At 37.9% G+C, this 26,095-nt stretch overlaps 1 protein-coding gene across 3 annotated transcripts in view; it reads left to right on the forward strand.

The window, feature by feature from the left end:
- LOC150089829 (uncharacterized) overlaps nucleotides 1–26,095 on the forward strand; it is a 281,785-nt gene that overhangs the window by 78,266 nt on the left and 177,424 nt on the right. For all 3 annotated transcript variants that reach the window (XM_090389668.1, XM_090389667.1, XM_090389669.1), the window contains exon 4: nucleotides 14,446–14,673. In XM_090389668.1, the coding sequence (XP_090245794.1) occupies nucleotides 14,446–14,673 (228 nt within the window). The remainder of the gene's footprint in view (nucleotides 1–14,445; nucleotides 14,674–26,095) is intronic.

Raw genomic sequence — 26,095 nt, forward strand, 5'->3', positions numbered from 1 at the left:
ATTGGGCTTTTCAATTAGTGCAATTTAATTATAAACGGTTAGTAAACTCGATCTTACTGCATTTGCGATAATACTGATAGTTTGAATTATGTGGGTTTTTGCTTAATTATGGTGAAATGTGTTTCCCCTTCCACGAAACCTTCAATCATATAAAAAACATAAATAAATTTTTCAGAATCTTCTCTTCATTCCTATTTTTTTAAGCTTCATAAACTTGTTTCATTTGGGCAATTTGTGCATCTTGTGTTCGTTGTTATTGATTGCTTATCTTTTTTATTGTTTTAAATTTTACAATCCAAAAAAAAAAGGAAATGTTAGTGAACAGAAATATCAGTCAAACAAACTTCATATCTTGTCAAGGTAAAGTGCTATATTTAATGTAATATTTATTTATTTATTAGCAATTTAAGATGTTTAAACCCGTGTTAATAATTTTATTGGGTTTCTAACTTTTTTTAGTGTTTTTCTTACCAGACTGAACTTTTTTTTTTTTTTTTTTTTGAGTTCTCTGCCCCTATTCCTATTTTTCCCATAAGCCCTGTTGTTTTAATGTGCGAAATATCATAACGTGGAGATTTTTAGGAACACATGTACATTATAGCAGAACTGACTGTACTTGGTGGTTCTTTTTAAACCATGTTTGAAATTTATACATGAAAGCAATGGCAAACTGCAGCTCATTGAACTAAAGTATGCATTGTGTGTTCTCTGGGTTGGCAAATTTTGTCATAGTTAAAGCTTTGCAATTATGCTGCCAACTACTGCAGTGCCCAAAATTTTTCCATTGATGAATAAAAACTTGTGGATATCCTCTATCACCTAGGAGTGGTTTCAGATTTTTATTGTGTAACCTATTTAAGCAATAATGTTTTAGTTTTGTAAAGGTGTGGATGCAGAAAATCCTCATGGGCCATTGTTCAGAATTATCTATGCAATCATTTTTTTATTGTTTTTATTTGAATAAACATATTACAGCTGTATTACCACTTTTTTTATGTACATGAGACTGAATCTTGTATAGCCTTGTTACATTACTGTTTTTTTTTTTTTTTATAAATTTGGAATCAGGCAATTTATTGCCTTGCTGATTGATGCACTGCAGCTGCATTGAACAGCACAGATAAGTTTGTTTAATTAATGATGAGTATATTAATAACCTATTGTGCCACATGCTCCATGACCTTCACAGTATAATTAGTAGTACTGTCTTCTCTTCTCTGTGCCATCTCCTAGCGGTGACCACCGTGGCAAATGTCTCTTTGTGTCTGGTAGCTCTGAACAGCTGCTTGCTGTTCAGTCCTGTCCATTTCTTAATGTTATCAAGCCACGATGTACGTCTTCTCCCAGGCTTTCTTCTTCCTTCCATTCTCCCCTCAGTGATTAGCCATGGAATTGCATATTTGTTGTTCCTCATCAGGTGTCCAAGATACATTGTTTTTCTTTTCTTTATGTCCTTCAGCAATTTCCAGGTTTTTCCAGTTCTCTGCAGGACACTCATTGGTCACTCTTGCTGTCCATGGTATCTTTAGCATTCTTCTGTATGTCCACATTTCAAATGCTTCTAGTTTTTTTTTGAGGTGTTAGTTTTCAGTGTCCGTGTCTCAGCACCATACAACAAAACTGACCAAACATAACATCTCATCATCAGGATTCTAAGGTGTAGATCCAGGTTTCTATTGCATAATGCAGGTCTCATTTTAAGAAAATACTGCCTGGCCATTTCAATCCTTGCTTTTATTTCCATATCCACTTTGTTTTTGTCATTGGGGAGGTGTTGGCATTGCCCCATTAAGGACATGAGCTTAGTCTTGTCGATATTAATTCCAAGGCCCATTCTTTCACTTTCTTCACTCACGTGATTGAGGAGTATCTGTAAGTTCTGCATATTAGTTGTACAAAGTACAGTGTCATCTGCATAACAGAGGTTGTTAATCACTCTACCACTGACAGATATTCCTTAATTTCTTCCATCTAATGCTCTCTTGAAGATGACATCCGAGTAAATGTTAAACAGGAGGGGGAGAGTACACATCCTTGCCTCACTCCACATTCAGTGTTAGTGTTTTCTGTCTTTCTGCTATCAACTACAACAGATGCTGTTTGATTATTGAGATGTCCTTTTCATCAAGCCGGACTCCTCAAGGATCTTGATGAGCTTGGTATGTTGGACTCTATCAAAGGCCTTCTCAAAGTCAGTGAAATAAAGAAACTCTGCACCTTTACATCATAGCCTGGGCACAAAATAGTGCTTCTCTTGTATCCAGTCCCTCCCTAAAACTGCTCATCATCCATTGACTCCTCACAATTCCTGAAAATTCCATTTAGAATTATTTTTAGGAACATTTTGATAACTTGGCTGATCAAGCTTATTAATCTGAAGTTTCCACAAGTACAGGTGTTTAGTATTTTTGGAAGAGTGAAGAATGTTGGTGTCAGCCAGTCCTGAGGGATGTTGCCTGTGTCATAAATTCCATTAAATAATACAACACGAATGTCGGTGGTTTTGTGGTCGGGCAATTTTACTATTTCCGCTGTGATTTCATCAGGTCCTTTGGCTTTTCCCTTCTTCATTGATTTAATCATCCTCTCCAGCTTGGATCTCAGGATGGATGGCCCTACCACTGCATCGTTCTTGTCATCTAGCTTATGTTTACTGTCGGCGAAGAGGTCTTTTATATATTTAGTCCACATGTCCAGTTTTTCTGATTCTTCCATGATAATTTCACTGTTGTCATTTCGGATTGAAGTTGGTTGTTTCCTTCTATTAATTCCTGAAATCTCTTTAATCTTTTTGTGAAAATTTGAAATCATCATGTTTTTCTTGCAGAGCTATTGGCGCCTCCGTAGCCAGGTGGGCAGGAGCAGCAGTGCGTAGCACACACTTCATGCTTCTTGATTAGACTGGGGTTCAAGTCTGTGACCACCAAATACGAAGGATGCGGAAAGGTCAGAGAATGACCACCGCATATCTCCGGAGCAATATGGCCTTAGTTGCTAATGCTCCTAAAAAACAAATAAAAAAACAACAAAAAAAAAAAAGCAGCGCTATTTCTCTGCATTTTTCTGTGATTCAGCTTTCTTTAGCTCCAGTTTTGTTGTTAATCAGTCTATTCACTTCCTTGCATCTTAGTGCATTGCAGTTCTTAAATGCTCCACGCAGTGGCGTAGGAACACCTTGGCATTGGGGCAGTGCCAAGGGCACCACTGACGGGCCACATCGGTACAGTGCCAAGCTATTTCAACACCCGAAGCTAGCTGACGAAATGGCATCCCTCGATGATGTCGAATCAAGATGACAGCACAGGGAGGGTGAAAATTAATTTTCACACGGCGATTCAAGCCTGCATGCATCCTTACATCTGAGTACATAGCATTATGGATCTATTTGCTGTCCAGAATGTAACTTTGAAGGGACCAATCAGATGATCGCTTCATCAGCGCATGCTCTAATGCATAGTAGTTCGCAATTCATGCATTGTGTACAATCTGAATAAGTTATAAGTTATAGTGTTTTTGTCATTGCTATATGAACAGATAATCGTGATTATTATGATTTATAATTTAAGTAAAACAATAAAGGCCAAATTAATTTTAGACATGCCACCAAATAAAAAAAGTGGACATCTGTACTGGGTAGAAAGACTGCATGAAGAAGAAATTAGAAAAAAACATTCCGCTAGTTTACAAAACTGGCTTACAGTAAGCTACTCCAAACCTGAAAGTGACAAAGAAAATGAACATGATTCGAATGAAGATGAAACAAATGATGATGCCACTGAAATGGAAGTCCAAAAAAAAAAACTGACAGTTGAAGTTATTTTAAAAGAATTAGAAAGTGTGGACAGTAACCAACAACAGTTAGCAGAAGAAAATGATGGCAGCAATATTATTAACATGGAGCATGTAAGTCTGAATTTTAATGATCCAACCACATGGAACTTTAATACCCACAAAAACAGATCTCTTATGGTGCAACACGGTCCCGAACATATAGTCTTAAATACGTATCCTGTCACTAATGGCCGATGTTTCAATAATTTGTGGAAATACAAAAATGAAGGTATTGAAGAAAAAAAGAGAGGAAATGGTTATTTTATTACAAAAACCAAGATGCAATATATTGTTTTCTTTGCCTCTTATTTGTATCTGCCACAAATAATGTTCCATTTTACAGCTCAGGTGGATTTAAGGATTGGAAACATCTAAATCCAAATGTTCTTTTTCACGAGAATTCATTATAACAGCACACAAACAATTTCACAAATTGGAAATTATTAGAAAAGGGTGGACTAATTGACGACGCTGCACAAGCAGCACTAAGAAGTAAAATTTCGAAATGGCATCATATATTTAAAATAATATTGAAATGTATATTGTTCTGTGCTGAAAATAATTTGGCATTTCATGGACATGCTAGTAATATCGATACCAAAGAAAAATAAATTGTGGCTTATTTTTAAACCTAATAAAATTTGTCAGCCAATTTGACTTTGATATGAAAAATGCTCTGGAATTGCATCACTAATTATTTATCTCCAGAAATTCAGAATGAATTTATTAATTTGTTACCAACAAAAGTACGAAGTGAAATAACTTAAAATAACTAAATGCAACAAGGCATAATCAATATGTTAAGAGTAAGAGTTTTATGTCTATATAATATCGGTGTGGATACATCATAGATAACTCTTAAGAAAAAACTACGATAGTAGTGTGGGAGGCATCATTTCCTCTGTATAGTAGTAGTAAGTAGTAGTAGTGCCATGTGATGCAAGAAAGCATGTGTTTGAGCTTATGCAGCATCAGCAAAAAAAAAAAATCACATCATTCCCTCCAAATGCCTGTCCAGTTCCTCCTTAAATTTATTTAACCTATCAACTTCCACAACGACAGATGGGAGTTTGTTCCAGAAATTAACCACCCGCTGGCTAAAGGCAAATTTCCGCACATCTATTCTACATCTGTCTTTTCTTAATTTGAATTTATGCCCCCTTAGGTTTGTAATCTGAACAAGTGGAAGGATCCCATCAGAATTCAGCGTGCTCAACCCATTCAAGGCCTTATACACCTCAATCAGATCATTGCACAGGTGCCTAGTCTCCAGCCACTGCAATTTGCAGAACTTAAGCCTCTCTTGGTAAGAGGATCCCTTCATTCCCCTCACCAATATTGTTGCCCTTCTCTGTACATGCTCAAGCAAATCTACATCCTTCCTAAAATGACGCCTCTAGACCTGTACACAGTACTCAAGGCGTGGCCTGTCCAATGCCTTATACAGACGGACAATCACCTCCTTTTTCCTGCTAGCAAAATTCCTATATATCATTGAAAAAACCCCATGACCTGCCCTGGCAGCCTGTCTGCATTGCTCAGAAAACTTCATATCTGACTGCACAATTACTCCCAGGTCTTTTTCATTTTCTACCACCTTAAGTGTAGTACCACACAGTTGGTATTCTCTGGGATTACTTCTACACATATGCAGTACTTTGCATTTGTCAAGGTTAAACTTTAGTTGCCACTTCTTAGCCCATCTGCCCAAATTATCTAGATCCTGTTGCAGTAGCACACTGCCATTACTGTCATTAACAATCTCATATTGTGCTCAACGATAGGCCAATAGCTTTAAAATGGTGCTGTTTCACTTCACAAAACAACAGATGACCACTTCTTGGGATAAAGGAAAACCACTCTCTTCTAAATCTCTAACAGGGTGCTTATAATAGAAGGTTGACCAGATCCTAATGTCTGAATGTTTAATACACCTTGGTCTGCCCACTGGCTATGGATGCACAGAAAGTAGTTGACCAGCTCGACATCTCGGTATGTGGGACAGATAGGTTTTACGGTTTTAATAAAGAGATTATCAACTGAGTTGCAGATGGTAATCTCTTTATCTTTTAATTCGAACGTAACAACAGCACTATTGCTTGCTTGAAGGCCATGGGTGTGAACAGTGTGTACCCAGTTAAGTCTCGTAATGCAATCGTTATATGAAAAATTTCTTCGTTTTATGAATGAAGAAAATTTTCGTTTCCATAAAACAAAAAAAATAAAAAAATTCGGTAAAGAATAAAATTCTATTTACTGAATTCTAAAAAAAATTGGTAAAAAGAAAACATTTATCTCTAAATAGAAAAATTCACTATAAAGAAGTTTGTTAAACAGAGGTCTGACCGTACTTATTTATTATGATTTTACCAATTATCGAAAAAATGTGCGTAGCCACAAATTTTCCAAGGGTGCCAAAAACCTAGCTACGCCTCTGGCTCCATGCTTCTCCCTGAATGTCAAAATTTCATCTCTTATCCAGTCCTCCTTCAGACATTTTCCATAACCTAGAACTTCTGAGCTTGTTTCAGTCAGAACAGATTTAAAACTCTTCCAAAGATATTCCACTCCCCTCTCCTCCTGCCTATGGATGTGTTGCATTCTTTCGTTAAAGCAGGTCTTCATTAACTGATATGTTTCTGGATTTTTCAACTTCTCTAAGTCAACTTTCTTCGTCGTTTGCATTCTCCTAGTAGCCTTCAATCTGAGCTTAATCATATTTATGATCTTAATCTTGTTTCTGGGGGCTTTTAATACTGCTCCAGAAATGCTGATTGATCATGATATAGTTAATCTGGTTTCTGGTCATGTTTGGTGTGCTATCTAGGAAAGACTTCCACATATAGAGTCTTCTTTTGGGGAGTTAAAACCAGGTGTTAGCAGTCATCAAGTCCTCTGCAAAATTGTATCAGCCGATTTTCATTCATTCCTTGCTCCAAGACCAAATTCTCCTACAGTTTCACAATATCTGCCTTTTCCAACCTTAGCATTCAGATCTCCCACAACAATATTTAGATTTTGTTTCTTGATTAGTTTTTATTACTACTTTTAGCTCTGTAGAGAAATGTTCAATTTCCACATCTTCCTTATTAGCCATCGGAGCACATATTTGAATTAGCATTAGCATTAGTAGAGGCATTTGATGCAAGAAAGCAAGCTTATGCATCATCAGCCAAAAAAAAAAAAAAAAAACCCACTTCCACTTCACCCCTCTGTTCGTTCAAAATACCTGTCCAGCTGAGCCTTAAACTTATTTAGGCTATCAACCTCCACCACAAGGGATGGAAGTCTATTCCACCAACCAACCACCCGCTGGCTAAAGGCATTATGTTGACATTTAAAGGTGTCCCTTCAGCTGGAGTAACATTATTCGCTCGGAGTGTGGCACAAAGTTGAGGATGCTTTTAGTGACAACCTTTGTGACTAGGATCTCCACTCCATGCTAGTGTATATTGTTGTCATTTCCAGAGTTGTACAAGGTCGTGTCTTTGGAAACATATCCCTGAACTAAGCCATCTAGTTTCACATAGCACTATCACCTGTACATTCTTTTCATTCACTTCATTGCACTTATTTCATAAATTCTTGTTTGAAAACTCAAGCTGGTCCAGATATTCAGAAGATAAATCCGCTCTTTGGATGTGTGTGTATGTTACTGTTGTGGCAAAAGCTATTATTTTCTAAATTTGGTATATTTGAAGTTTTTGAATGGGGAGCAATGCCTATCAATACATAAATAAAAAGTAATTAGTGGAACTGCTGTCTGTTTCTGTTTATTTCATATCAGCATCATCATCATCATCAGCCATTTTCAATCCACTGCAGGATGAAGGCCTCTCCTGCAACCTTCCAGTTCCTTCTGTTTTGAGCACTGGCCATCCATTTTCTACCCACAAACTCATGAATTTCATCTATCCATCTCTGCCTTTGTCTTCCAGGTTTTCTTCTAGCTCCTCTTGGATACCATTCTATTATTTTCTTAGTCCATCTGTCATCATGTCTTCGAGCTATGTGTCCTGCCCAAGACCATTTTAGTTCTTTAGTTTTGATAAGAATGTCCTTTAATTGAGTTTGCTGCCTAATCCATGTGTTTCTCTTCTTATCTAACAGTCTGATTCCCAATATAATTCGTTCCATTCTTCGCTGTGTACTTCTCAGCTTCTCTTCCATTCTTTTGGTGAGTGCCCAAGTTTCACTTCCATAAGTCATGGCGGGAAGTATACAATGGTTCATTATTTTACGTTTCAGACAAACTGGGATATTGCTCTTCAGTATGTGACTATATTTCCTGAATGCTATCCATCCAAAATTTATTCTTCTCTTGACTTCCAGCCATTTATCATTATTACAGCTAATAACTTGTCCCAGATAAGTATATGACTCCACCTTTTCATTTACTGTTCCTTCAATCATTATTTCCCTTTCTGTAGCATACTTGTTCATCATTACTTTTGTTTTAGCCATATTCATCTTTAGTCCAAAATCCTTACTAAGTGTGCATAACTGATTAAGATTTTCCTCTAATTCTTTGGGATCGTGGCTTATGACCACAATGTCATCTGCAAATCGTAAATGGTTTAGGTACTCTCCGTTCACATTGACTCCTTTCTGTAACCAGTCTAATCTTCCGAAAGCTTCCTCAAGGGCAGCAGTAAACAGCTTCGGAGATATTGTCTCCTTGTCGAACTCCTTTCTCAATTTTAAATTTCCTACTGTCTTTGTCTAGTCTAATAAAGGAGGTAGCACTCTCATATATTTTCTTCAAAATCATAATATATGGGGTATCTATGCCTTGTCTTTCCAGTGCCCGAAACATTGCCTTATGCTGTATGGAATCAAATGCCTTTTCATAATCCACAAATGCCAGGCATAATGGTGTTTTATATTCATTTGCTTTCTCCATCAGCTGTGATATTACGTGAAGGTGATCCATAGTTGAGAATCCTGTCCTAAAGCCAGCTTGCTCTTTCGGTTGATTCTCATCATATCTTTGAGTATTCTTTTTAATCTGTTAGTAATGACCCTTGTGAACAACTTGTAGATGTGGGATAACAAGCTAATTGGTCTATAATTTCCAATTTCTGATTTATCTCCTTTCTTATGCAGCAAAACTATGATTGCATTATTACACTGCATAGGCATCACACCTTTTCTAATGCACTTTGTGAAGAGCCTTGCCAGTTTTTGTGTTATGTCTCTTCCTCCCAATTTTAACAACTCTACAGTAACTTCATCTTCCCCCGGGCTTTCTGATTCTTCATTTTCTTCAATGCATGTTCTACCTCATCAGGAAGAATATCGGTATATCGTATGTGTTGCTACTTTGCAATCCATCTTCCCCACTGCTGGCATCATTCCCCTGCTCCTTGTATAATTCTCTATAGTAGTCTTCTGCTATTTGAATTATGCCTTCTCTGCTGTTTATAAGTACACCATCGCTTTTCTTCAGTTTCAGTATCATTTGTCTTTCTGTATTACTGCTCATGGCTGCTGATTTAAGTCCTTTGTTTTTGCTTAATGCTTGTTCTACTTTTCTTGTGTTAAATCTTCTTATGTCCTCTCTGAGTCTCTTTCTAATGGCTTTGCATAACTCAGTATATTCAATTTTCTCCTTGTCAGTGTTTATCTTGCTCTTCATTTGTCACCTTTGGTTCATCATGACAAGTGTTTTTTGACTAATTTTTTCTTCTTTCGATTTCTTTTTTCCTATAGGTTTCTTGGGCTTTATCACTTTCAGAAAGTTGTAATATTCCTCGTCGATATCTTGGTCCTGAGCAGTCTGCAGAAGCTCAAACTTGTTCTTAAGTTCCAGTACATACTGCTTTTTCTCCTCTTCTGTTATCTCAAAGACTTTTGTATTATTATTTACTCGAGTCAGTTTTTTCCTTTCCTACATCTATATCAAGTGTACATCTTACCATTTTGTGATCACTTCCAACATTTACCTTATTCAGGACGGTAACATCATTCACAATATATCTTCTGTTAGTGATGATGAAGTCGATTTCATTAGTAGTTAACCCATTTGGACTCTTCCATGTCCACTTTCTGTTCACCCTTTTCTTGAAAAAAGTGTTCATTACTGACAGTCCTTGAGATTCTGCTAATTCCACAATTCTTTCACTTCTTTCATTTCTCTCACCAATTCCAAAATTTCCTATAGTTCCTCTTTCTGCGCTGTTTTGTCTTTTTCCAACCTTATCATTGAAGTCCCCCATAATAATAGTGTAGTGGGTTTTCCTGCTCATCTAGAAGACTCAATTTCGGTGTACATTTCTTCAACCTCTTCATCATCATGGCTCGATGTTGGTGCATAAATCATTATAAACTTTAGCTTGTACCTCTTAGAAATCTTGAGTATTAGTCTTGACACCCTTGGTGATGTACTTTTGAATTCCAAAATGTTGTTTTTAAAATCTTTATGGACCAGAAACCCAACTCCACCTCCACTCCTTTCACTGTTTCCATTGGTGTACAGCAGATTTCCACTTGATAAACTTATAAGTGATTCATTTCTTTTTGTTTCAGCCAAACCGATGATATTCCAATTCACATTTTCTAATTCCTTTTCCAGCTCTAATATCCTGTCTATATTAGCATCACATAGGCTTAACTGTGAAAGCTCAGAATAATAGCACATATATTGGATTGTTGTTATAGCAACTAATAGTAGCTAACCACTAATAGCTTTTTCCACAATGGTAATAAAAACTTTGATTGCATAATGTTAAATTTTTGCAATAGCATTGGTGAAAACTAACAGAGTAATTTTTAGTTTAGTTAAAAACAGCTATTAAATAAATTATACAGGCATTTTCCGCTTTATGAGTTCCCGGGTTTATGAGGTATTTTTTTTTTATTTTTATCAAGTATGAACAAAATTGAAAATATGAACATTAATTGCAAAAAATGAATGTGAAACATTCATAAATACCGCATTTCAAGCCCCACTCGTAGCTATACGATACAGTGTACCCCCACTTTACGATATTAATCCGTTCTGGAGACACCACCGTATCATGAAAATATCGTAATGTAACAAAAATAATACATTGTTTTTTGGTAATTCATTCCACAACCTCAGAAGTTGAAATTTTTGAAACTCTCTGAAAGGTTGTTTTTATAGTGTGAATTGTATTATAGTAGTTACCAATTCAAATCATTAAATTGCACCACACTTTCATCGTTATCATATATTCCACTATAAGAATCAATTTTGAATGCCTTTGTAATATTTTTCTAAAACACATTTCTGAAGTCACTAAAATAAAACAATAAAAACAATTTGCACTTTCCGGTTTATTGGGCTTTTCTGTTACTGAAAGCAATTATAAGCTGGTAGTAAACTCCATGTTATTGCATTTGCAAAAATACCGATAGCTGGAATTGTATGGTTTTTTACATTATTATGGTGAAATGTGTTTCTCCTTTACTGAAATCTTCAATCGTATAAAAAAATAAATAAAATTTCAGAATCTTCTTTTCATTCTTTTTTTTTTTTTAACCTACGTAAACTTGTTACTCCGCATAAATCGTGTTAGTTGCAATTTGTGCATTCCGTTAAAAAATGTTTATGCATGCTATTGAAATTTATGAAGAAAAGAGAAGATTATCTTGGAGACAAATGCCTCTTGAAGCATTTATAAAGAAGACGACTCAAGAAAGAAATACAGCAATAGTAATATATATATATATATACAGTAAACCCCCGCTATTCGCGGGGGTTACGGTCCTGAGAAATGACGCGAATACCGAGTTATTTCTCCCATAGTAATAAAGGGGTTCCGTTCCAAAGTATGAAATATATAAGAAAAACTAGTCTAAAATTTTGTCTATGTATGTATTATATGTACCTTCATAATATGACTGTACATAGACAGTACATAGTGAAATGCAAGCATGGCATCGAAATGAAAATAAGAAACAATTTAATATTAAATGTAATATTTATTAGAAATTTTAAACAAATCTTTCAAACCAGCGCCTTTGCTAGCAAAAAAACTTATCCCGCCAGTGCTATCACCAGTTTCGCTAACGTGTTGATAAAGGAGTTTTGCCTTTTCACGAATGATAAGTGAACTTAACGGAATTTTATTTTGAGTACGGTCTTCTATCCACAGATTTAAAGCTTTTTCCATTTTTTTCTAATTTAACATCACGAGTTACAGAGCAAATTTTTGAAGCAATTAACGTGTTTTCACGGACACTACGGCGGATTTTTTCTTCCGATTTTTTGATTGATCGTACCGTTGACTCACTGATTTTATAATGTTTTGCCACTGAAGAGACACTTTCACCATTAGAAATTTTGTCTAATAACTCAATTTTATTCGCTAATGTCATCACCTTCTTTCATATTTTCACATTTCTCTTGTTATTCGTAGCCATATTTTTGTACGGGTAAAAAAAGAACTTGTCCACAATAAAGGCATTTTCTTCCTTTAACACACTCAAAAAAGTCTGTTTTACAATGCAAAACGGTAGATTTATCACTTTTGTAAGCATATCAATTTATAAATTGACAAATTTATTCAATTTATAAGCATATAAATTAAAAGCAAACGACCAAACCATCCATGACAAGGGCATAACACATACTGAACAAGGATTAGCGAGAAACATCCACGCTCGCGATTTTGTCGCCCCTCTCCCCCCGCCACCCACTGAACGCTGTTTTGACCGGGAAAGATAATTTTAGCCACGCCCATGTTTTTTTATGGCGGAAAATATTCACGGCACTTTAAAATTCACATTTTTTTTTAGGTTTCATTTTATATTAAATTAGCGATCGTGAATACGCGAAACCGCGAATACAGATACCGCGAATAGCGGGGGTTTACTGTATATAATATATATATATATATATATATATACTACTGCTGTATATTTGTGTTATTAAATACATTCACTGGGTTTTACTGTATTTCTTTCTTAACTATGGACCCCAGTACACAAGGCCCTTTTGTGATAAGAAGACAACTCCTTGTGCAACAAACCAACGAGTGCCAAGTTAATAATGAGTGATCAACGAGTGTGCATTTAGTCGATGATGATGAAGGAATAAACATTCTTTTGTAACATTTGTAAGTCAAATAATAATTTTTTTATTATTATTATTTGCTTGATTTTACAGGCTACGTTTTCATTTCTTTGGATAAATCAATTATTGTTTAAACAAACTAATTAGCTAACTAATTTTATTGTTGAGAAGTAACCCCTATTTTTAACATTATGTATATGGGAAATAAATTCCTGCTTTACGAGTTTTCGCTTTGCAGTGTGCTAGGAATGAATTAACTCGTAAAGTTGGAAACTACCTGTTGTATATACACACTTCCCTACCATTAATATCTAGACACTCCTTTGATAATTGGTCATGTCCTACTACCCAAGCACTGCATGTTAGGCACTACTATGAATATGCTTGTAGGCCTTCAAGGAGACAGCAGATTATGAATGCAAAATATGTGGCTGATAAAGTTGAGACTTCCAGCACAGAATGATAATAGGGTGCCACATAAACACTTGGTCTGTACATGGCATTTTAACAGCACTGAAGAACTGTAGGTTGATGATTGGTGATTTGATTTACAGATGGAAGTGGACTGGTGCTGAAACCATCATGAAGTGACTTGGAAAATCTCAAGCTGCTGGAATGTGATAGGAGAGCTTGCAAAGAGTCATCCTCTCAGAATGCAAATCAACACACACACTCTCTCTCTCTCTCTCTCTCTCTCTCTCTCTCTCTCTCTCTCTCTCTCTCTCTCTCTCTCTCTCTCTCTCTCAGTGAGATGACTGGCACGTAGTCAGCACCACTGCTGCATGATATGGATTATCACAGTTGTGCAGTCATTTACAAGCCTTGGTTTAAGGCCCACTACTCTTGAACCATTGACCAGTGGAAAGCTGTGCTTTGTGATGAGTCATGCTATACATGGTTTACCAGTCTGATGGTCTTACCCAAGTGTGACAGTTTCCCTGTGAAAGCTACTACTAGACTGCATCATCCCAACAGTGAAGTTCAGCAGAGGCAGCATAATGGTCTGGGTCTGTTTTTCATGGTTTTTGGCCTTGGAAACATTGGTTGTTTTAGGAAAACTCATGAATGCCAAAGTCTATCTGGGTGTCCTGGACAATAATGCATTGCCTACGCTGTGGTAGCATGTTGGGAAAGGCCCATACCTGTATCAACAGGACAATGCTCAATGTCATACTGCTTGCAATGTGATGGACTGATTTGAAGACATAAGCATTGAAGTCCGACTGGCCAGCCCATAGCCCTGACCTCAATCTTATACAGAACTTCTGGGATGAATTGGATCTTTAGGTTCATGTGAGGAGAAAAGAAAACAGAGCTGATCTAGTTGCCACTTGGAAAGCCAATTGGCAGAAAATATCAGAGGATGTTTACAAAAAAATTGGTGGAGTGGAGTCTTCCACAGAGACTGAGGCTGTCATAAAGGCTAAAGGTTTCAGCACACACATTATCAGGTTTTTCTGTAAAATAAGATTACTTGTAGATATGTACGTGTCTGGATATGATTGGTAGCGGGGGTGTACACACACAGACACATCTGACATTGTTTCTTACAATATATGTATTTTTAACCACAGGAAAGCACAAGTAGGACACGCAAACTTACAAAAAAGCTGGAGGATATTCAAATTGACTGTGCACAACATGAAGAAAGCAGAGCAAAAATTAAGGAGCTGTCAGAAGATCTTGAAAAGCACAAGGGTATTATTCTGGAAATGGAAGCAAGAATAAATATTCTTATTACTGAAAAAGAAGAGTTAGCAGAAAAATTTGAGGATCTAAGACGAGAAAGGAATTCTCTCCAGGTAAATTCATTTCTCCTTTAAGGAAAGCAAATGATTCTTAAGTTGGGGGAAAAAAGCGGTGTTATATTTTTAGTTCCTTTAAATAGCTAGTTATTTTAAAAGTTGAACATTTATTTTATATTGTGCTTGGCATCTAGTGAAATTATATCATGAGGCGGCAATGATTTGTTAATCACTTTTAGGATGTTTAATGCACAGAGCTAATCCAAAGTATGTTCAACTTGTAAAATTTGTTTTTGAAATTTAAAATTTTTTGTATTGAATCACACGAAAAGTTTAATGAAAGGTATTATTATGTAATAGAAAGATTAAAATTAGAATGTATTGTAACTAACATGGAAATGGTTACTGCACTAAATTACTGGATTTGGGAAAGTTTAAACTTCTCAAGAAGTGTGCTTACATTTCTGACTTTTAGTATATATAATTAATTCAGTCCTAGTTTCAAGTGTAGATTATGGCTTCCTTGGTTAGCCAGTCTCTCCCAGTTAGTTGTGGAGGATTCTAAAGGGGGAGAGTAAAAAATCTATGGAGAGATGACTGTTTTTAAAGTCAGTTTCCTTGAGGATAAATGGGCCTGCTGTACTGGAATCCATAGGATTATAAATAATTAGGCATATAACCAGTAAAATGAAATATCTTTAATCACAAGTAGATACCTGTAGCTTTCCCTACTAAACATGCCTCTTTGTCAACAGAAAATGGAAACTTGAGAGATAAAATTATTCTAACGGACACAGTTGTGCATGCAGTGAGGCGTGCGAGGGCACGAGATAGGTCATTCAATCATTAAACTGGTGTTCATTGTTGCTGCATGGATGTGCGTAGTTTCTCCAGTGCTTCTCTAGACATAAAACGGTTGCCTCTAAGATGGGGTGTAGTCTCATGCCTTTAAAGTGGTTCATGGCTCTCGAATTACACAATATATTGAGTGACTCTAACCAGAGGCGGTGGCAAAAGTGTTGGGAGTGGTCGATTACTTCATAGTCCCGCTTGGGATTGAGGTCGTGGTGGGTGGACCAGAAGTGTTCTGCGATTGCGGACTGGTTGGTCTCAGCAAGGCGAATTGCTCTGCCGTGTTCTGCAAGGCGGTCTTGAAGACGTCTCGAAGTCTCTCCTATGTAGCAGCTAGCACTGGCTATGCGGTATATTACACTGCTACATAAGAGAGGGGTGACCGGTGTCTTTACATTGGAAACTAGAGAACATAAGTTTCTAATCGGCAGCTGCATGCATTTTATGCAGTATTCTCGGAGGAGTTTTTGAGATCTGGCCTGACATGCCTGGATAGTAGGGAATGTAGGTGGTAGGTACATTGTCTTGAGTTGATGGCGGTCTCGGGTGAACTGTGAGCTCCTGTGCTTGTAATAAGCATTGTCTAATATGTGTGTTGGGTAGCCACAATTGATCAAGTCTGTCCTCACTCTAGAAATTTCATTGCGCCTAGCTTCATCTGTGCTGGAATGGCTCCAAGCCCCGGAGAATAGAGTGCTGGCAGTGCTGTTGAGATGACTAGGGCATGGCCGGATCTGTAGTTTGTGAACTGTCCGCACCACATTGGCTTACGGTATACTGAGGTTTCTAGATGTGGGCCCATGCGTTTTACTAGGACATTCAGGAATGGGAGAGATCCATCTGCTTCTAACTCTAGAGTGAACTGGATGAACACAGACAGGGAATTGAGATATTCTAGCAATGTTGTTTCAGAGCCACGTGGGATGACGGTGAAAATGTCATCAACGTATCTGCACCATGTTGTAATAGGTACTGGTGGGTTCAGGAATATCTGTTCTTCCAATTCTTCCATGGCGATGTTGGCCACAATGGAACTAATAGGGGTGCCCATGGCAGTGCCATGTACCTGCTGGTATACAGAATCCTCAAAGGTAAAGACGCTGCCTGACAAGCACAGGCTGAGGGCGGTACAGATGTCATTAGTGGACAGTGATGTTCTGTTTGGAAGGTTTGAGTCATTCTCAAGGAGTCTCTTGAGAATAACTGCAAGGTAGCAAGAAAAACAGTGACATTGGAACAGAAAATAATGATAGATTTCATCTTTTTATGCTGTTTAAATTGATATACAGGGTGTTTCAAAAATATTGGTACAAACTTTTAGGGGAGGTAGGTAACATCTAAAGGAATGTGAATCGCATAGGAATCCATAACCGGAAACGTCACAGGAAAGTAGTAGCAGAGGCACAAGAAGCAGAAATGACACAAGACAGTAATTAGTGGCAAACATTTATTTGACATAATATTAACAATGGAGTACGAGATGGATGCATTTCATGATGTTACAACAGATGCTTGAAGGTTCCACCATGAGACACGATGCAGCATGGATGTGGCCCGAACACACCTGAAGTTTCTTTGACAGTAGCAGCAGCGCAGACGAGTCTCGCCACTAGATCCATTTCCGTCTCCACAGGCGATTCATACACGATAGATTTGAGACCCCCCCCACAGAAAGAAATCAAGGCTCGATAAATCAGGTGAGCGTGGGGGCCAGGCAACGGGTCCACCACAGCCAATCCATCGACGCCCAAAACGCTGTTCAAATGGTCATGAACACACCTTCCATAATGGTCAGGCGCCCTGTCATGTTGAAACCAAATGTTGCGCCTCACATTTGCTGGAACATCGTCAAGTAACCCTGGTAGAACTTGTTCAAGAAAGATCGGATATTTAGCGGAGTTCATGCAGGATGGTAACAGGTATGGGCCGAATAAGCAGTCACTGACCATACCTGCCCGCACATTTATTGTGAAGCGATGTTGTGCCACATGGGGGGACACACACCCTGTGGCTTGTCGTGAGCCCACACATGAGCATTGTGCTGATTGAATAAGCCTTCCCGAGTGAAATAAGTCTCATTCGTGAACAAAACATAGGCTGGAAAATTCAAATCTTGAATACTTTCTTGGAGAAACCACTGTGCAAAAGCCACACGTGCAGGATAATCATCACACATGCAGGATGATGTCAGCTGGATAGTTACCTATGGGAGGAGGAAAATGCATAGGTTGTCTGTTTCCTTTTCTTTTATTTTATTAATCATTTATTTTATTATTATTTTACTTTTTTTTTGGTTCCGCAGCATAAGCCTTAGGCTTCCTTGTGCCATATGGCCAATACTAATACTAAAAGGATGGTAATGATGACAAATATAAAGGACATGATCCCAGTCCTCAAGCATACTGCAATTGCAGAGTGGATTTTCTGTAAGCCCAAGTTTGAGTCGAGTGATCCATGGCCAGTAATTATGTGTGTGGCATAGAGCCCAGGGAAGAACCATGGGAGAGGTTTAGGATAGGTGAGTGTCATATTTGCAATAAAGCATTTTGTTACACTGCCCTTAGTTGATTGATTCCATTCGTTTTGCCAGTATTGGATAAGATGTGCTGAGATATTCTTTTTCTCCTGTTTGAGAGGGTTATAATTGAGAATTGTACCAGGGATTGATTTCTGATGACAGTAGCTAAGCTCTCGAGCAATAACTTCCAAATGTAGGGGCAAAACTATAGCAAGGACCTACAGGGGCGGTGTACTAACAGTGCAGCAGTCACGTGTGGTAGTGAGGAGAATATATCTGTGGGTAGATTCCAGCTTTCATTGGTTCCTCTGATTGATAGCTTGCTGGTACCATACGCTTGCACCGTAGCACATGGCTGGAAGGACTTTGTACAGAGTAGTAAAAGCACAACATTCAAGTCTCCAGTCACACCTTGAGAATCTGGTGATCATTGATGCATATTTTCTAATATTTGTAGCAAGTTGAACTGGGTGGGGGTAAAACAAAAGCTTCGTGTCTATAATAATGTCAAGGTATTTGATTTGAGAGACAAATTTGATGGGGATGTTTCCTAGAGTCACTGTGGGAGATCTAGTAGGAATGAGGATTCCTTTGATGAGTATGACTTGGTTTTTTCAGGTGAAATGGTTAAGTTAGGTTATGGAAAGACTGAAGGGTTAGAGTAAGAAATGTGGCTATTTGGGAGAGCTTAGGAGAAGAACAATTACAAGAAATGATTGAGAGGAACAGACTGAAATGGTCATGTAAAGAGAATGGAGGGTAACAGACTGCCAGAGATGATGTTAGAAATGAAAATAGAGGGTAAAAGACCAAGAGGAAGGCCAAGAAGAAGAGGTGAAGAGAAAACGCATTGATGGGAGTAGCTGGCGAGAGAGAAATGATGGGAAGATAGAGCTAAATGGATAAGACTGGTTTCCTTTTGACCCAGCAAGAAGCTGGAATGATAACTGATAATTAAGCACCGATCCTAACATTTATCAGCATACATTCTCAAATATCTTTCAATAAAGTCAGATCTTCAAAAATATTTTATTACCAAATTAAAGATATGAATAATTATTGTTATTCAATAAACAAAAACTATTTAAAAATAAAAAATAGTAATAATTTTATGTGCAATGCATGAATTTTAGTTTAGTTTTGTTATTTGTGACATCTTTCACTAGAATGCATTGTTTACTAAAAACTTTTTTGATAGACAATATTTTCAGCTTAAACTTTCCATGATGGAGGACTGAGTCTTCCTTGTGTGTAAATTAACTGTTCATATCCTTTAATTGATAAATAATATACTTATATTCTTAATTTGGAAATAATGCCCTGTCCCCTGACATTAACTTTCAGTAGTAGTGAGTTTATTTAATCAGTATATGTCCTCCTGATGAAATGTTTTTATTTTTTTTAATTTTTTTATTTATCTCTTATTTATATCACTTAGTTCAAAACTTTTGTAAAGAGAATCAAGGAATGGTTGAAACAGTGCTTTCTATCTGGTTTTTATCATTTATACCCCCAAAGTAATAAAAACTTGTATTACGAAATTACTGACTACATTAGAGGTTCAACTATTGTAATGCTTGTAATATGAGGTCGAGGATTTCCTGTGCGGACGTGCCTTTCTGCCGCTCTTGGAATAGAGAAGTTTTTTCTGATTTATTTTCTGCTTTATTAGTTTAAATTGACATATTAACTTATTTCTAGAGTAGCTTTATATTCCTATTTACGGTACTTAAAGTTAAAATAACTTAGATAGAGATTTTGTAGGTATTACTTAGTATCGGAAAGGGTATCAAATCCACGTGTTTACCGTTCATAAACGGCCGCCATTGCTACGTGAAAATTAATCAGTAAAATCTATTAATCTTGTCGAACTTCATTGGCAATTAAATTGTAATTTTAACTATACATATAACCACTTAGGTTACGGAACATAAATAATTAGTAAAAATAAATAATTAATACATAACTTGATACAGAAGTTATATAAAGGGATTTCGTAGATAACACTCGTTACTGAAGCGCGATACAGCATATCCGGAATTCGATAGCATTAGCTTTGTATAGTATAGTGCATAATATAATATTGTCAATTAATCAGTACATCTATTAATCTTGTTAAACTTCATTGTCAATTAAATTGTACTTTTAACTGTATATATATAACGACTTAGAGTACAAACGTAGCAAATAATTAATACATACTTGATACGGAAGTTATATAAAGGGAACTCGTAGATAACACTCGATACCGAAAAATAAATATAGCGTTATAACTGTGTTAAGATACAAGTTTAAGGTTTTAATTTTGTTCTGAAATTGTAATTTTATTGACATTTAAATCGAAATCATGACTCTGACCAGAGCAGCAAAGCAAAAGGCTCAAGCTAATGGGAGTGCTGTGACTCAGGGGAGAACTGAGGGGGGCGGTTGCCCCCTGAATCACGGCCTTTTAAGATGCACTGTTTGCTTGATGTTTGCAGAGCAATCGGGTACGGGACATGATACTGCCATGGGGGATGTCTTTGTGTGTGCACGATGCAAGGAGTGCAAGGAAATTAGGCGACAACTCGGCGTTGTTATGGGCCTATATGAGACCTTGAAGGACAAGGTGGATGCCCTCGAAGGAAATAAATTGAGGGGCCCATCAAGCTCTCAGCTGCCCACATCAACACCAGAGCTTGGACTTGGTCATCTTGCAACACAGAGGCAGCCCCCAAGGCAGAATGCGCTGGTCCAACAGGAACTAGTAGTTGTTGGTGACTCAATTGTCAGGGAAACGGGGAACATGCTTTGTAAAAAGGATAGGTGGAACAGGACCAGGGTATGTCTGCCAGGGGCAAAGGTTGATGACGTTGTAGAGCAGATATCATCTTTTAAGGGCACAAAAGGTGATATAGTTGTACACGTTGGCACTAATGATATTAAGAGTAGGAGACCAGCGGAATTACTTAACAAGTACAGGTCACTGTTGAAAAAAAGCCGTGATGTAGGGTTGAATTTGAAAGTGTCTGCAATTCTGCCCAGACACGATAGGAGGGAGTATATGATGAGAGCCTTGTCGATCAATTCGGCCCTGGAAAGATTGTGCAAGGCTGAAGGGGTAGAATTTTTTTCAGCCTGGACTGTACTTGTTAACAGGAGAGATTGCTTCTACAGGGATGGGATACACTTAAATAGAAAGGGTGCAAGAATATTTGCTGATGCTATCGAGGCAGTGTTAGGTGGGTCGGAAAACTGCTAGCTTGGGGGGGAGACAAAGACTAATGGATTAACAGTAGCCACGGGCAGTGGTGAAAGAGATTCTTGCACTGCTTCTATTGGAATGAGCAGAAGCCTGGAAAACAAGATGCAGGATATTTCAGAGACTGCTGGAAGTCATTGCGGTACAAGTAAACACATGGGTTGTGTTAGGGTAGCTAAGAATAGAAACAGGTGCATGTATACTTGCGTGTACACTAATGCTAGGAGTTTAGTAAATAAATTTGATGAATTTGAGGTATTACTCAAAACATCTAAGGCAGATATTGTTGGGATATCAGAGACGTGGTGTCACACAGATATAAGGAATGCAGAACTGGAATTTGGGGAGTACAACGTCTACAGAAAGGATAGACAGGATAGGAAGGGAGGAGGGGTTATGCTATTAGTTAAAAAACACACAAAATCCAAGGAAGTGAAGCCAGTTGACATCGCTGGAAAGTGCAGTGTTGAGTCAGTTTGGTGTGACATAAGCATAGGTAAATCAAAATTGAGAGTAGGAGTGTGCTATAGGCCTAATGACTCTGATGAGTATAATAAGATACTGTACAGGGAAATAGAGTGGGCCAGTAAATCAGAGAGTCTTATAATGGGGGATTTTAATTTCCCAGATATTGACTGGAATTTGTGGGTGGGTCACTCACACACTAGCAAGGCTTTTGTGGATTTATTGGATGATTGTTTTCTACACCAGCATGTTCGGGAGGCAACTAGAGGGAGTAATACTCTTGATCTGATTATCAGTAGTGATTCTTCATGCATTAGGAATCTGCAGATAAATGAACCACTGGGTGGCAGTGATCACAGTGTGCTGAAGTGGGATTTACTCAAGGAGGTAACTACCATCAGAGGTAAAGGGAAGGGTTTTTGCTTTCGTAAAGGAGACTATGCTGGTCTGAGACAGTATTTAAATTCTATACAGTGGGACCAACTGATGATGTTACCAACAGCAAATTCAAAATGGGAAGCATTCAAGGAACTAATCTTGGAAGCTACCAGGCTTTACATACCAACCAAGAAATATTGTTCAAGGTTCAGGCCTAAATGGTTGTCAGATGAACTAATGAGACATATGGCAGAGAAGAAAAATGCATGGGATACATACAAATTAATGGGTGACGTGGAAGCCTATGATAGATATAAGTTGGTCTGTAACCAAGTCACAAAGGAGATTAGGCAGGCAAAGGCAGATTATGAGAAATCCTTGGCAAAGGATGCAAAGAAAAACAGAAAAGAGTTCTTTACCTATTTAAACTCAAGAAGGAAAGGGATGAATCAGATTGGTCCACTGGATGTTGATGGTTCAACAGTTGAGGATCCAGCTCAGGTGGCTAACAATCTAAACGAGTATTTTGCATCTACATTCACACATGAGGAGTTATTCAGGAAGGGGAATGTCGTAGGTGAAGTAAACATTGGCAGTGAGCTAGATGATTTTCTAATAACTGAGAGGAAAGTGGAGGAGAAATTGTTGAGGATAAACATAAAAAAGGCACCCGGGGTGGATGGGATCTATCCAGTTATATTAAAGGAGGCAGCAAAGGAAGTAAGCAAACCCCTAGCCATAATTATGAGAGCTTCTTTGGACTCAGGGGAGGTACCCATGGACTGGAGATGTGCAAATGTAACCCCTATTCACAAAGGAGGATCAAAGGCTGACACAAGTAATTATAGACCTGTTAGTTTAACTTCGGTTCCAGGAAAATTAATGGAGGCACTGGTTAAAGAAGCACTGCAGGATCATCTGGACAAGAATTCAGTTATAGCTCAGACACAGCATGGGTTTGTTAAGGGCAGGTCTTGTCTGACCAATTTGATTGGATACTATGATGTAGTCACAAAAGAACTGGATGCAGGGAATAACTTTGATATTATATATTTGGATCTTAGAAAGGCTTTTGATACTGTTGCGCATGGAAGACTGCTGCACAAATTGGAGAAGTGTGGCATTCGAGGCAAATTGCTGCTATGGATAAAGGGATGGTTGAGTGGCAGAAGACAGAGAGTGGTAATCAATGGACACTGCTCAACGTGGACTAATGTTATTAGTGGAGTTCCTCAGGGTTCAGTGTTGGGTCCATTGTTGTTTTCTGTATTTATAAATGATATTGATGATGGTGTATCAGGCTTAATGTCCAAGTTTGCAGACGATACAAAGGTTGGCAGGGTTGTTAAGGACACTACTGATACTATGCTGCTGCAACAGGATCTGGAAAGGTTGAGCAGATGGGCTGAGAGGTGGCAAATGAAGTTCAACATTGACAAATGTAAAGTACTACATATGGGAAACAGTAACCCCAGATCAACGTATCAACTCTGTGGTACTACGCTGACAGTGGTAGAGAATGAAAAGGACCTGGGGGTAATTGTGCAGGCAGATATGAAGTTCTCTGAGCAGTGCAGACGAGCTGCAAGAGTAGCTCATGGTGTCTTGTCAATGATATACAGGAATTTTTCAGATTATTCAGATTAAATTCAGATTATTCAGATTAAATTCAGATTATTCCCTTGTATAAGGCATTGGTCAGGCCACACCTTGAGTACTGTATACAGGTCTGGAGGCCTCATTTCAAGAAGGATGTAGAGCTGCTGGAACGAGTACAGAGAAGGGCAACAAGATTAGTGAATGGAACAAAGGGTTGCTCTTACGAAGAAAGGCTTAAGTTTTGCAAATTACAGAGCCTGGAGACTAGGCATCGCCGAGGTGATCTGATAGAGGTGTACAAGGCTTTGAATGGCTTGAGCATGCTCAATGCCGATGGAATTCTTCCTCTTGCTCAGAATAATCACCTGAGAGGGCATAAATTCAAATTGAGGAAGGACGGATGTCGGATAGATGTGCGGAAATTCGCCTTTAGCCAGCGGGCAGTTGGTTTGTGGAATAGACTTCCATCGCTTGTTGTTGAAGTTGATAGCCTAAACAAATTTAAGGCTCAGCTGGACAGGTATTTCGAACGAATTTTGGGGGTGAAATGGGAGTAGTGGTTGTTTTTTTTTTTTTTTTCTTTTTTTTTGGCTGATGCTGAATAAGCTTGCTTTCTTGCATCATATGCCTCTACTAATGCTAATGCTAATGCTAATATCCTGTTTTGTGATGTCAGTTAGCGATTTATGCAAATTCATGGATTACTTAATTTAACATTTAAAAATTAACTCATTAATATGTGTTTAACATTATAAACTCTTAGAGTGAATAGGCATTCTGTGTGTTATCAGACACTCAGTCTAAAACACTGATGGATCCAATATCTTTCTATTTCAGAAGATTTAAGAGAAGTCCGGTTGGCCTGCCTCCCTAAAATCCACTCATGCACACCTCAATAGTAAGCCCTGTTATGTCACCTAGGTGGCAAAAAATGTGTAGAGTGGCATCTTTTCAAGATGCCTGGTTAGCATGAAGAGGAAAAGACCAAACTCTCCAGCACATGACAGCAAGACGAAATAAATGGCTCTCAGTCCCCACGGCTTTCACTCCTCCTCTTACGGCAGCTAGAGGATCAGAGTGGAAGCAGAGAATGCTAAGAATCTCTGGGTACGACCAGGCTGCCATGCACAGAAACTGAACTTAGCCTGTTACAATGTAAGGTCGCTCATTGGTGAAGACAGGATATTAGAGCTGGAAAAGGAATTAGAAAATGTGAATTGGAATATCATTGGTTTGGCTGAAACAAGAAGAAGAAATTAATCACTTATAAGTTTATCAAGTGGAAATCTGCTGTACACCAATGGAAACAGTGAAAGGAGTGAAGGTGGAGGTGGGTTTCTGGTCCATAAAGATATAAAAAGCAACATTTTGGAATTCAAAAGTACATCACCAAGGGTGTTAAGACTACTACTACTACTACTCAGGATTTCTAAGGAGTACAACCTAAAGGTTATGATAATTTATGCACCAACATTGAGCCATGATGAAGAAGAGGTTGAAGAAATATACACAGAAATTGAGAGTCTTCTAGATGAGCAGAAAACCCATTACACTATCATAATGGGGGGACTTCAATGCTAAGATTGGAAAGAGACAAAACAGCACAGAAAGGGAAACTATAGGAAATTTTGGAATTGGTGAAAGAAATGAAAGACTTGTGGAATTTGCAGAATCTCAAGGAATGTCAGTAATGAACACTTTTTTCAAGAAAAGGGTGAAAGAAAGTGGACATAAAAGAGCCCAAATGGATTAACAACTAATGAAATTGACTTCATCCTCACTAACAGAAGACGTTGGAAGTGATCACAGAATAGTAAGATGCACACTTGATATAGATGTAAGAAAAGAAAGGAAAAAGCTGACTCAAGTAAATAATACGAAGGTCTTTGAGATAACAGAAGAGGAGAAAAAGCAGTACGTACTGGAAATTAAGAAACCTATAGGTAAAAAGAAATCCAAAGAAGAAAAAATTAGTCAAGAAACACTTGTCATGATGAACCGAAGACGACAAATGAAGAGCAAGATAAACACTGACAAGGAGAAAATTGCTGGTGTCCCCCCAAGGTTCAGTTCTATCTCCCACTCTTTTCCTCTTGTATATTAATGGCCTTCTTCCATTGACCGGAAATCCTATGCATAGTTTTGCTGGTGATAGCACATTACTTTCCACCTTCCAGTTTGAGAAACCCTGCCCTGCTGAAACAGCTTCAACCTCTCAAGTATCCACTGCCAAATCCTTAAATGCTGATCTCCAGGAATTTTCCAGTGGGAGCAAAGAAAACTTAATTTCAATCCTTCTAAAACTCAGTCCCGTCTTATATCTCACAAAACAAATTCTACTCCTTCTATACTTATCTTCGATGACATTCCGATTTCTAGGCAAGATCTTGGGGATTACCCTGACTTCTAATCTCTCTTGGCACAAG

The sequence above is a fragment of the Mastigoproctus giganteus genome, chromosome 2, assembly GCF_048544385.1.
Source record: "Mastigoproctus giganteus isolate SK-2022 chromosome 2, ASM4854438v1, whole genome shotgun sequence".
In the NCBI taxonomy this organism is placed as follows: domain Eukaryota; kingdom Metazoa; phylum Arthropoda; class Arachnida; order Uropygi; family Thelyphonidae; genus Mastigoproctus; species Mastigoproctus giganteus.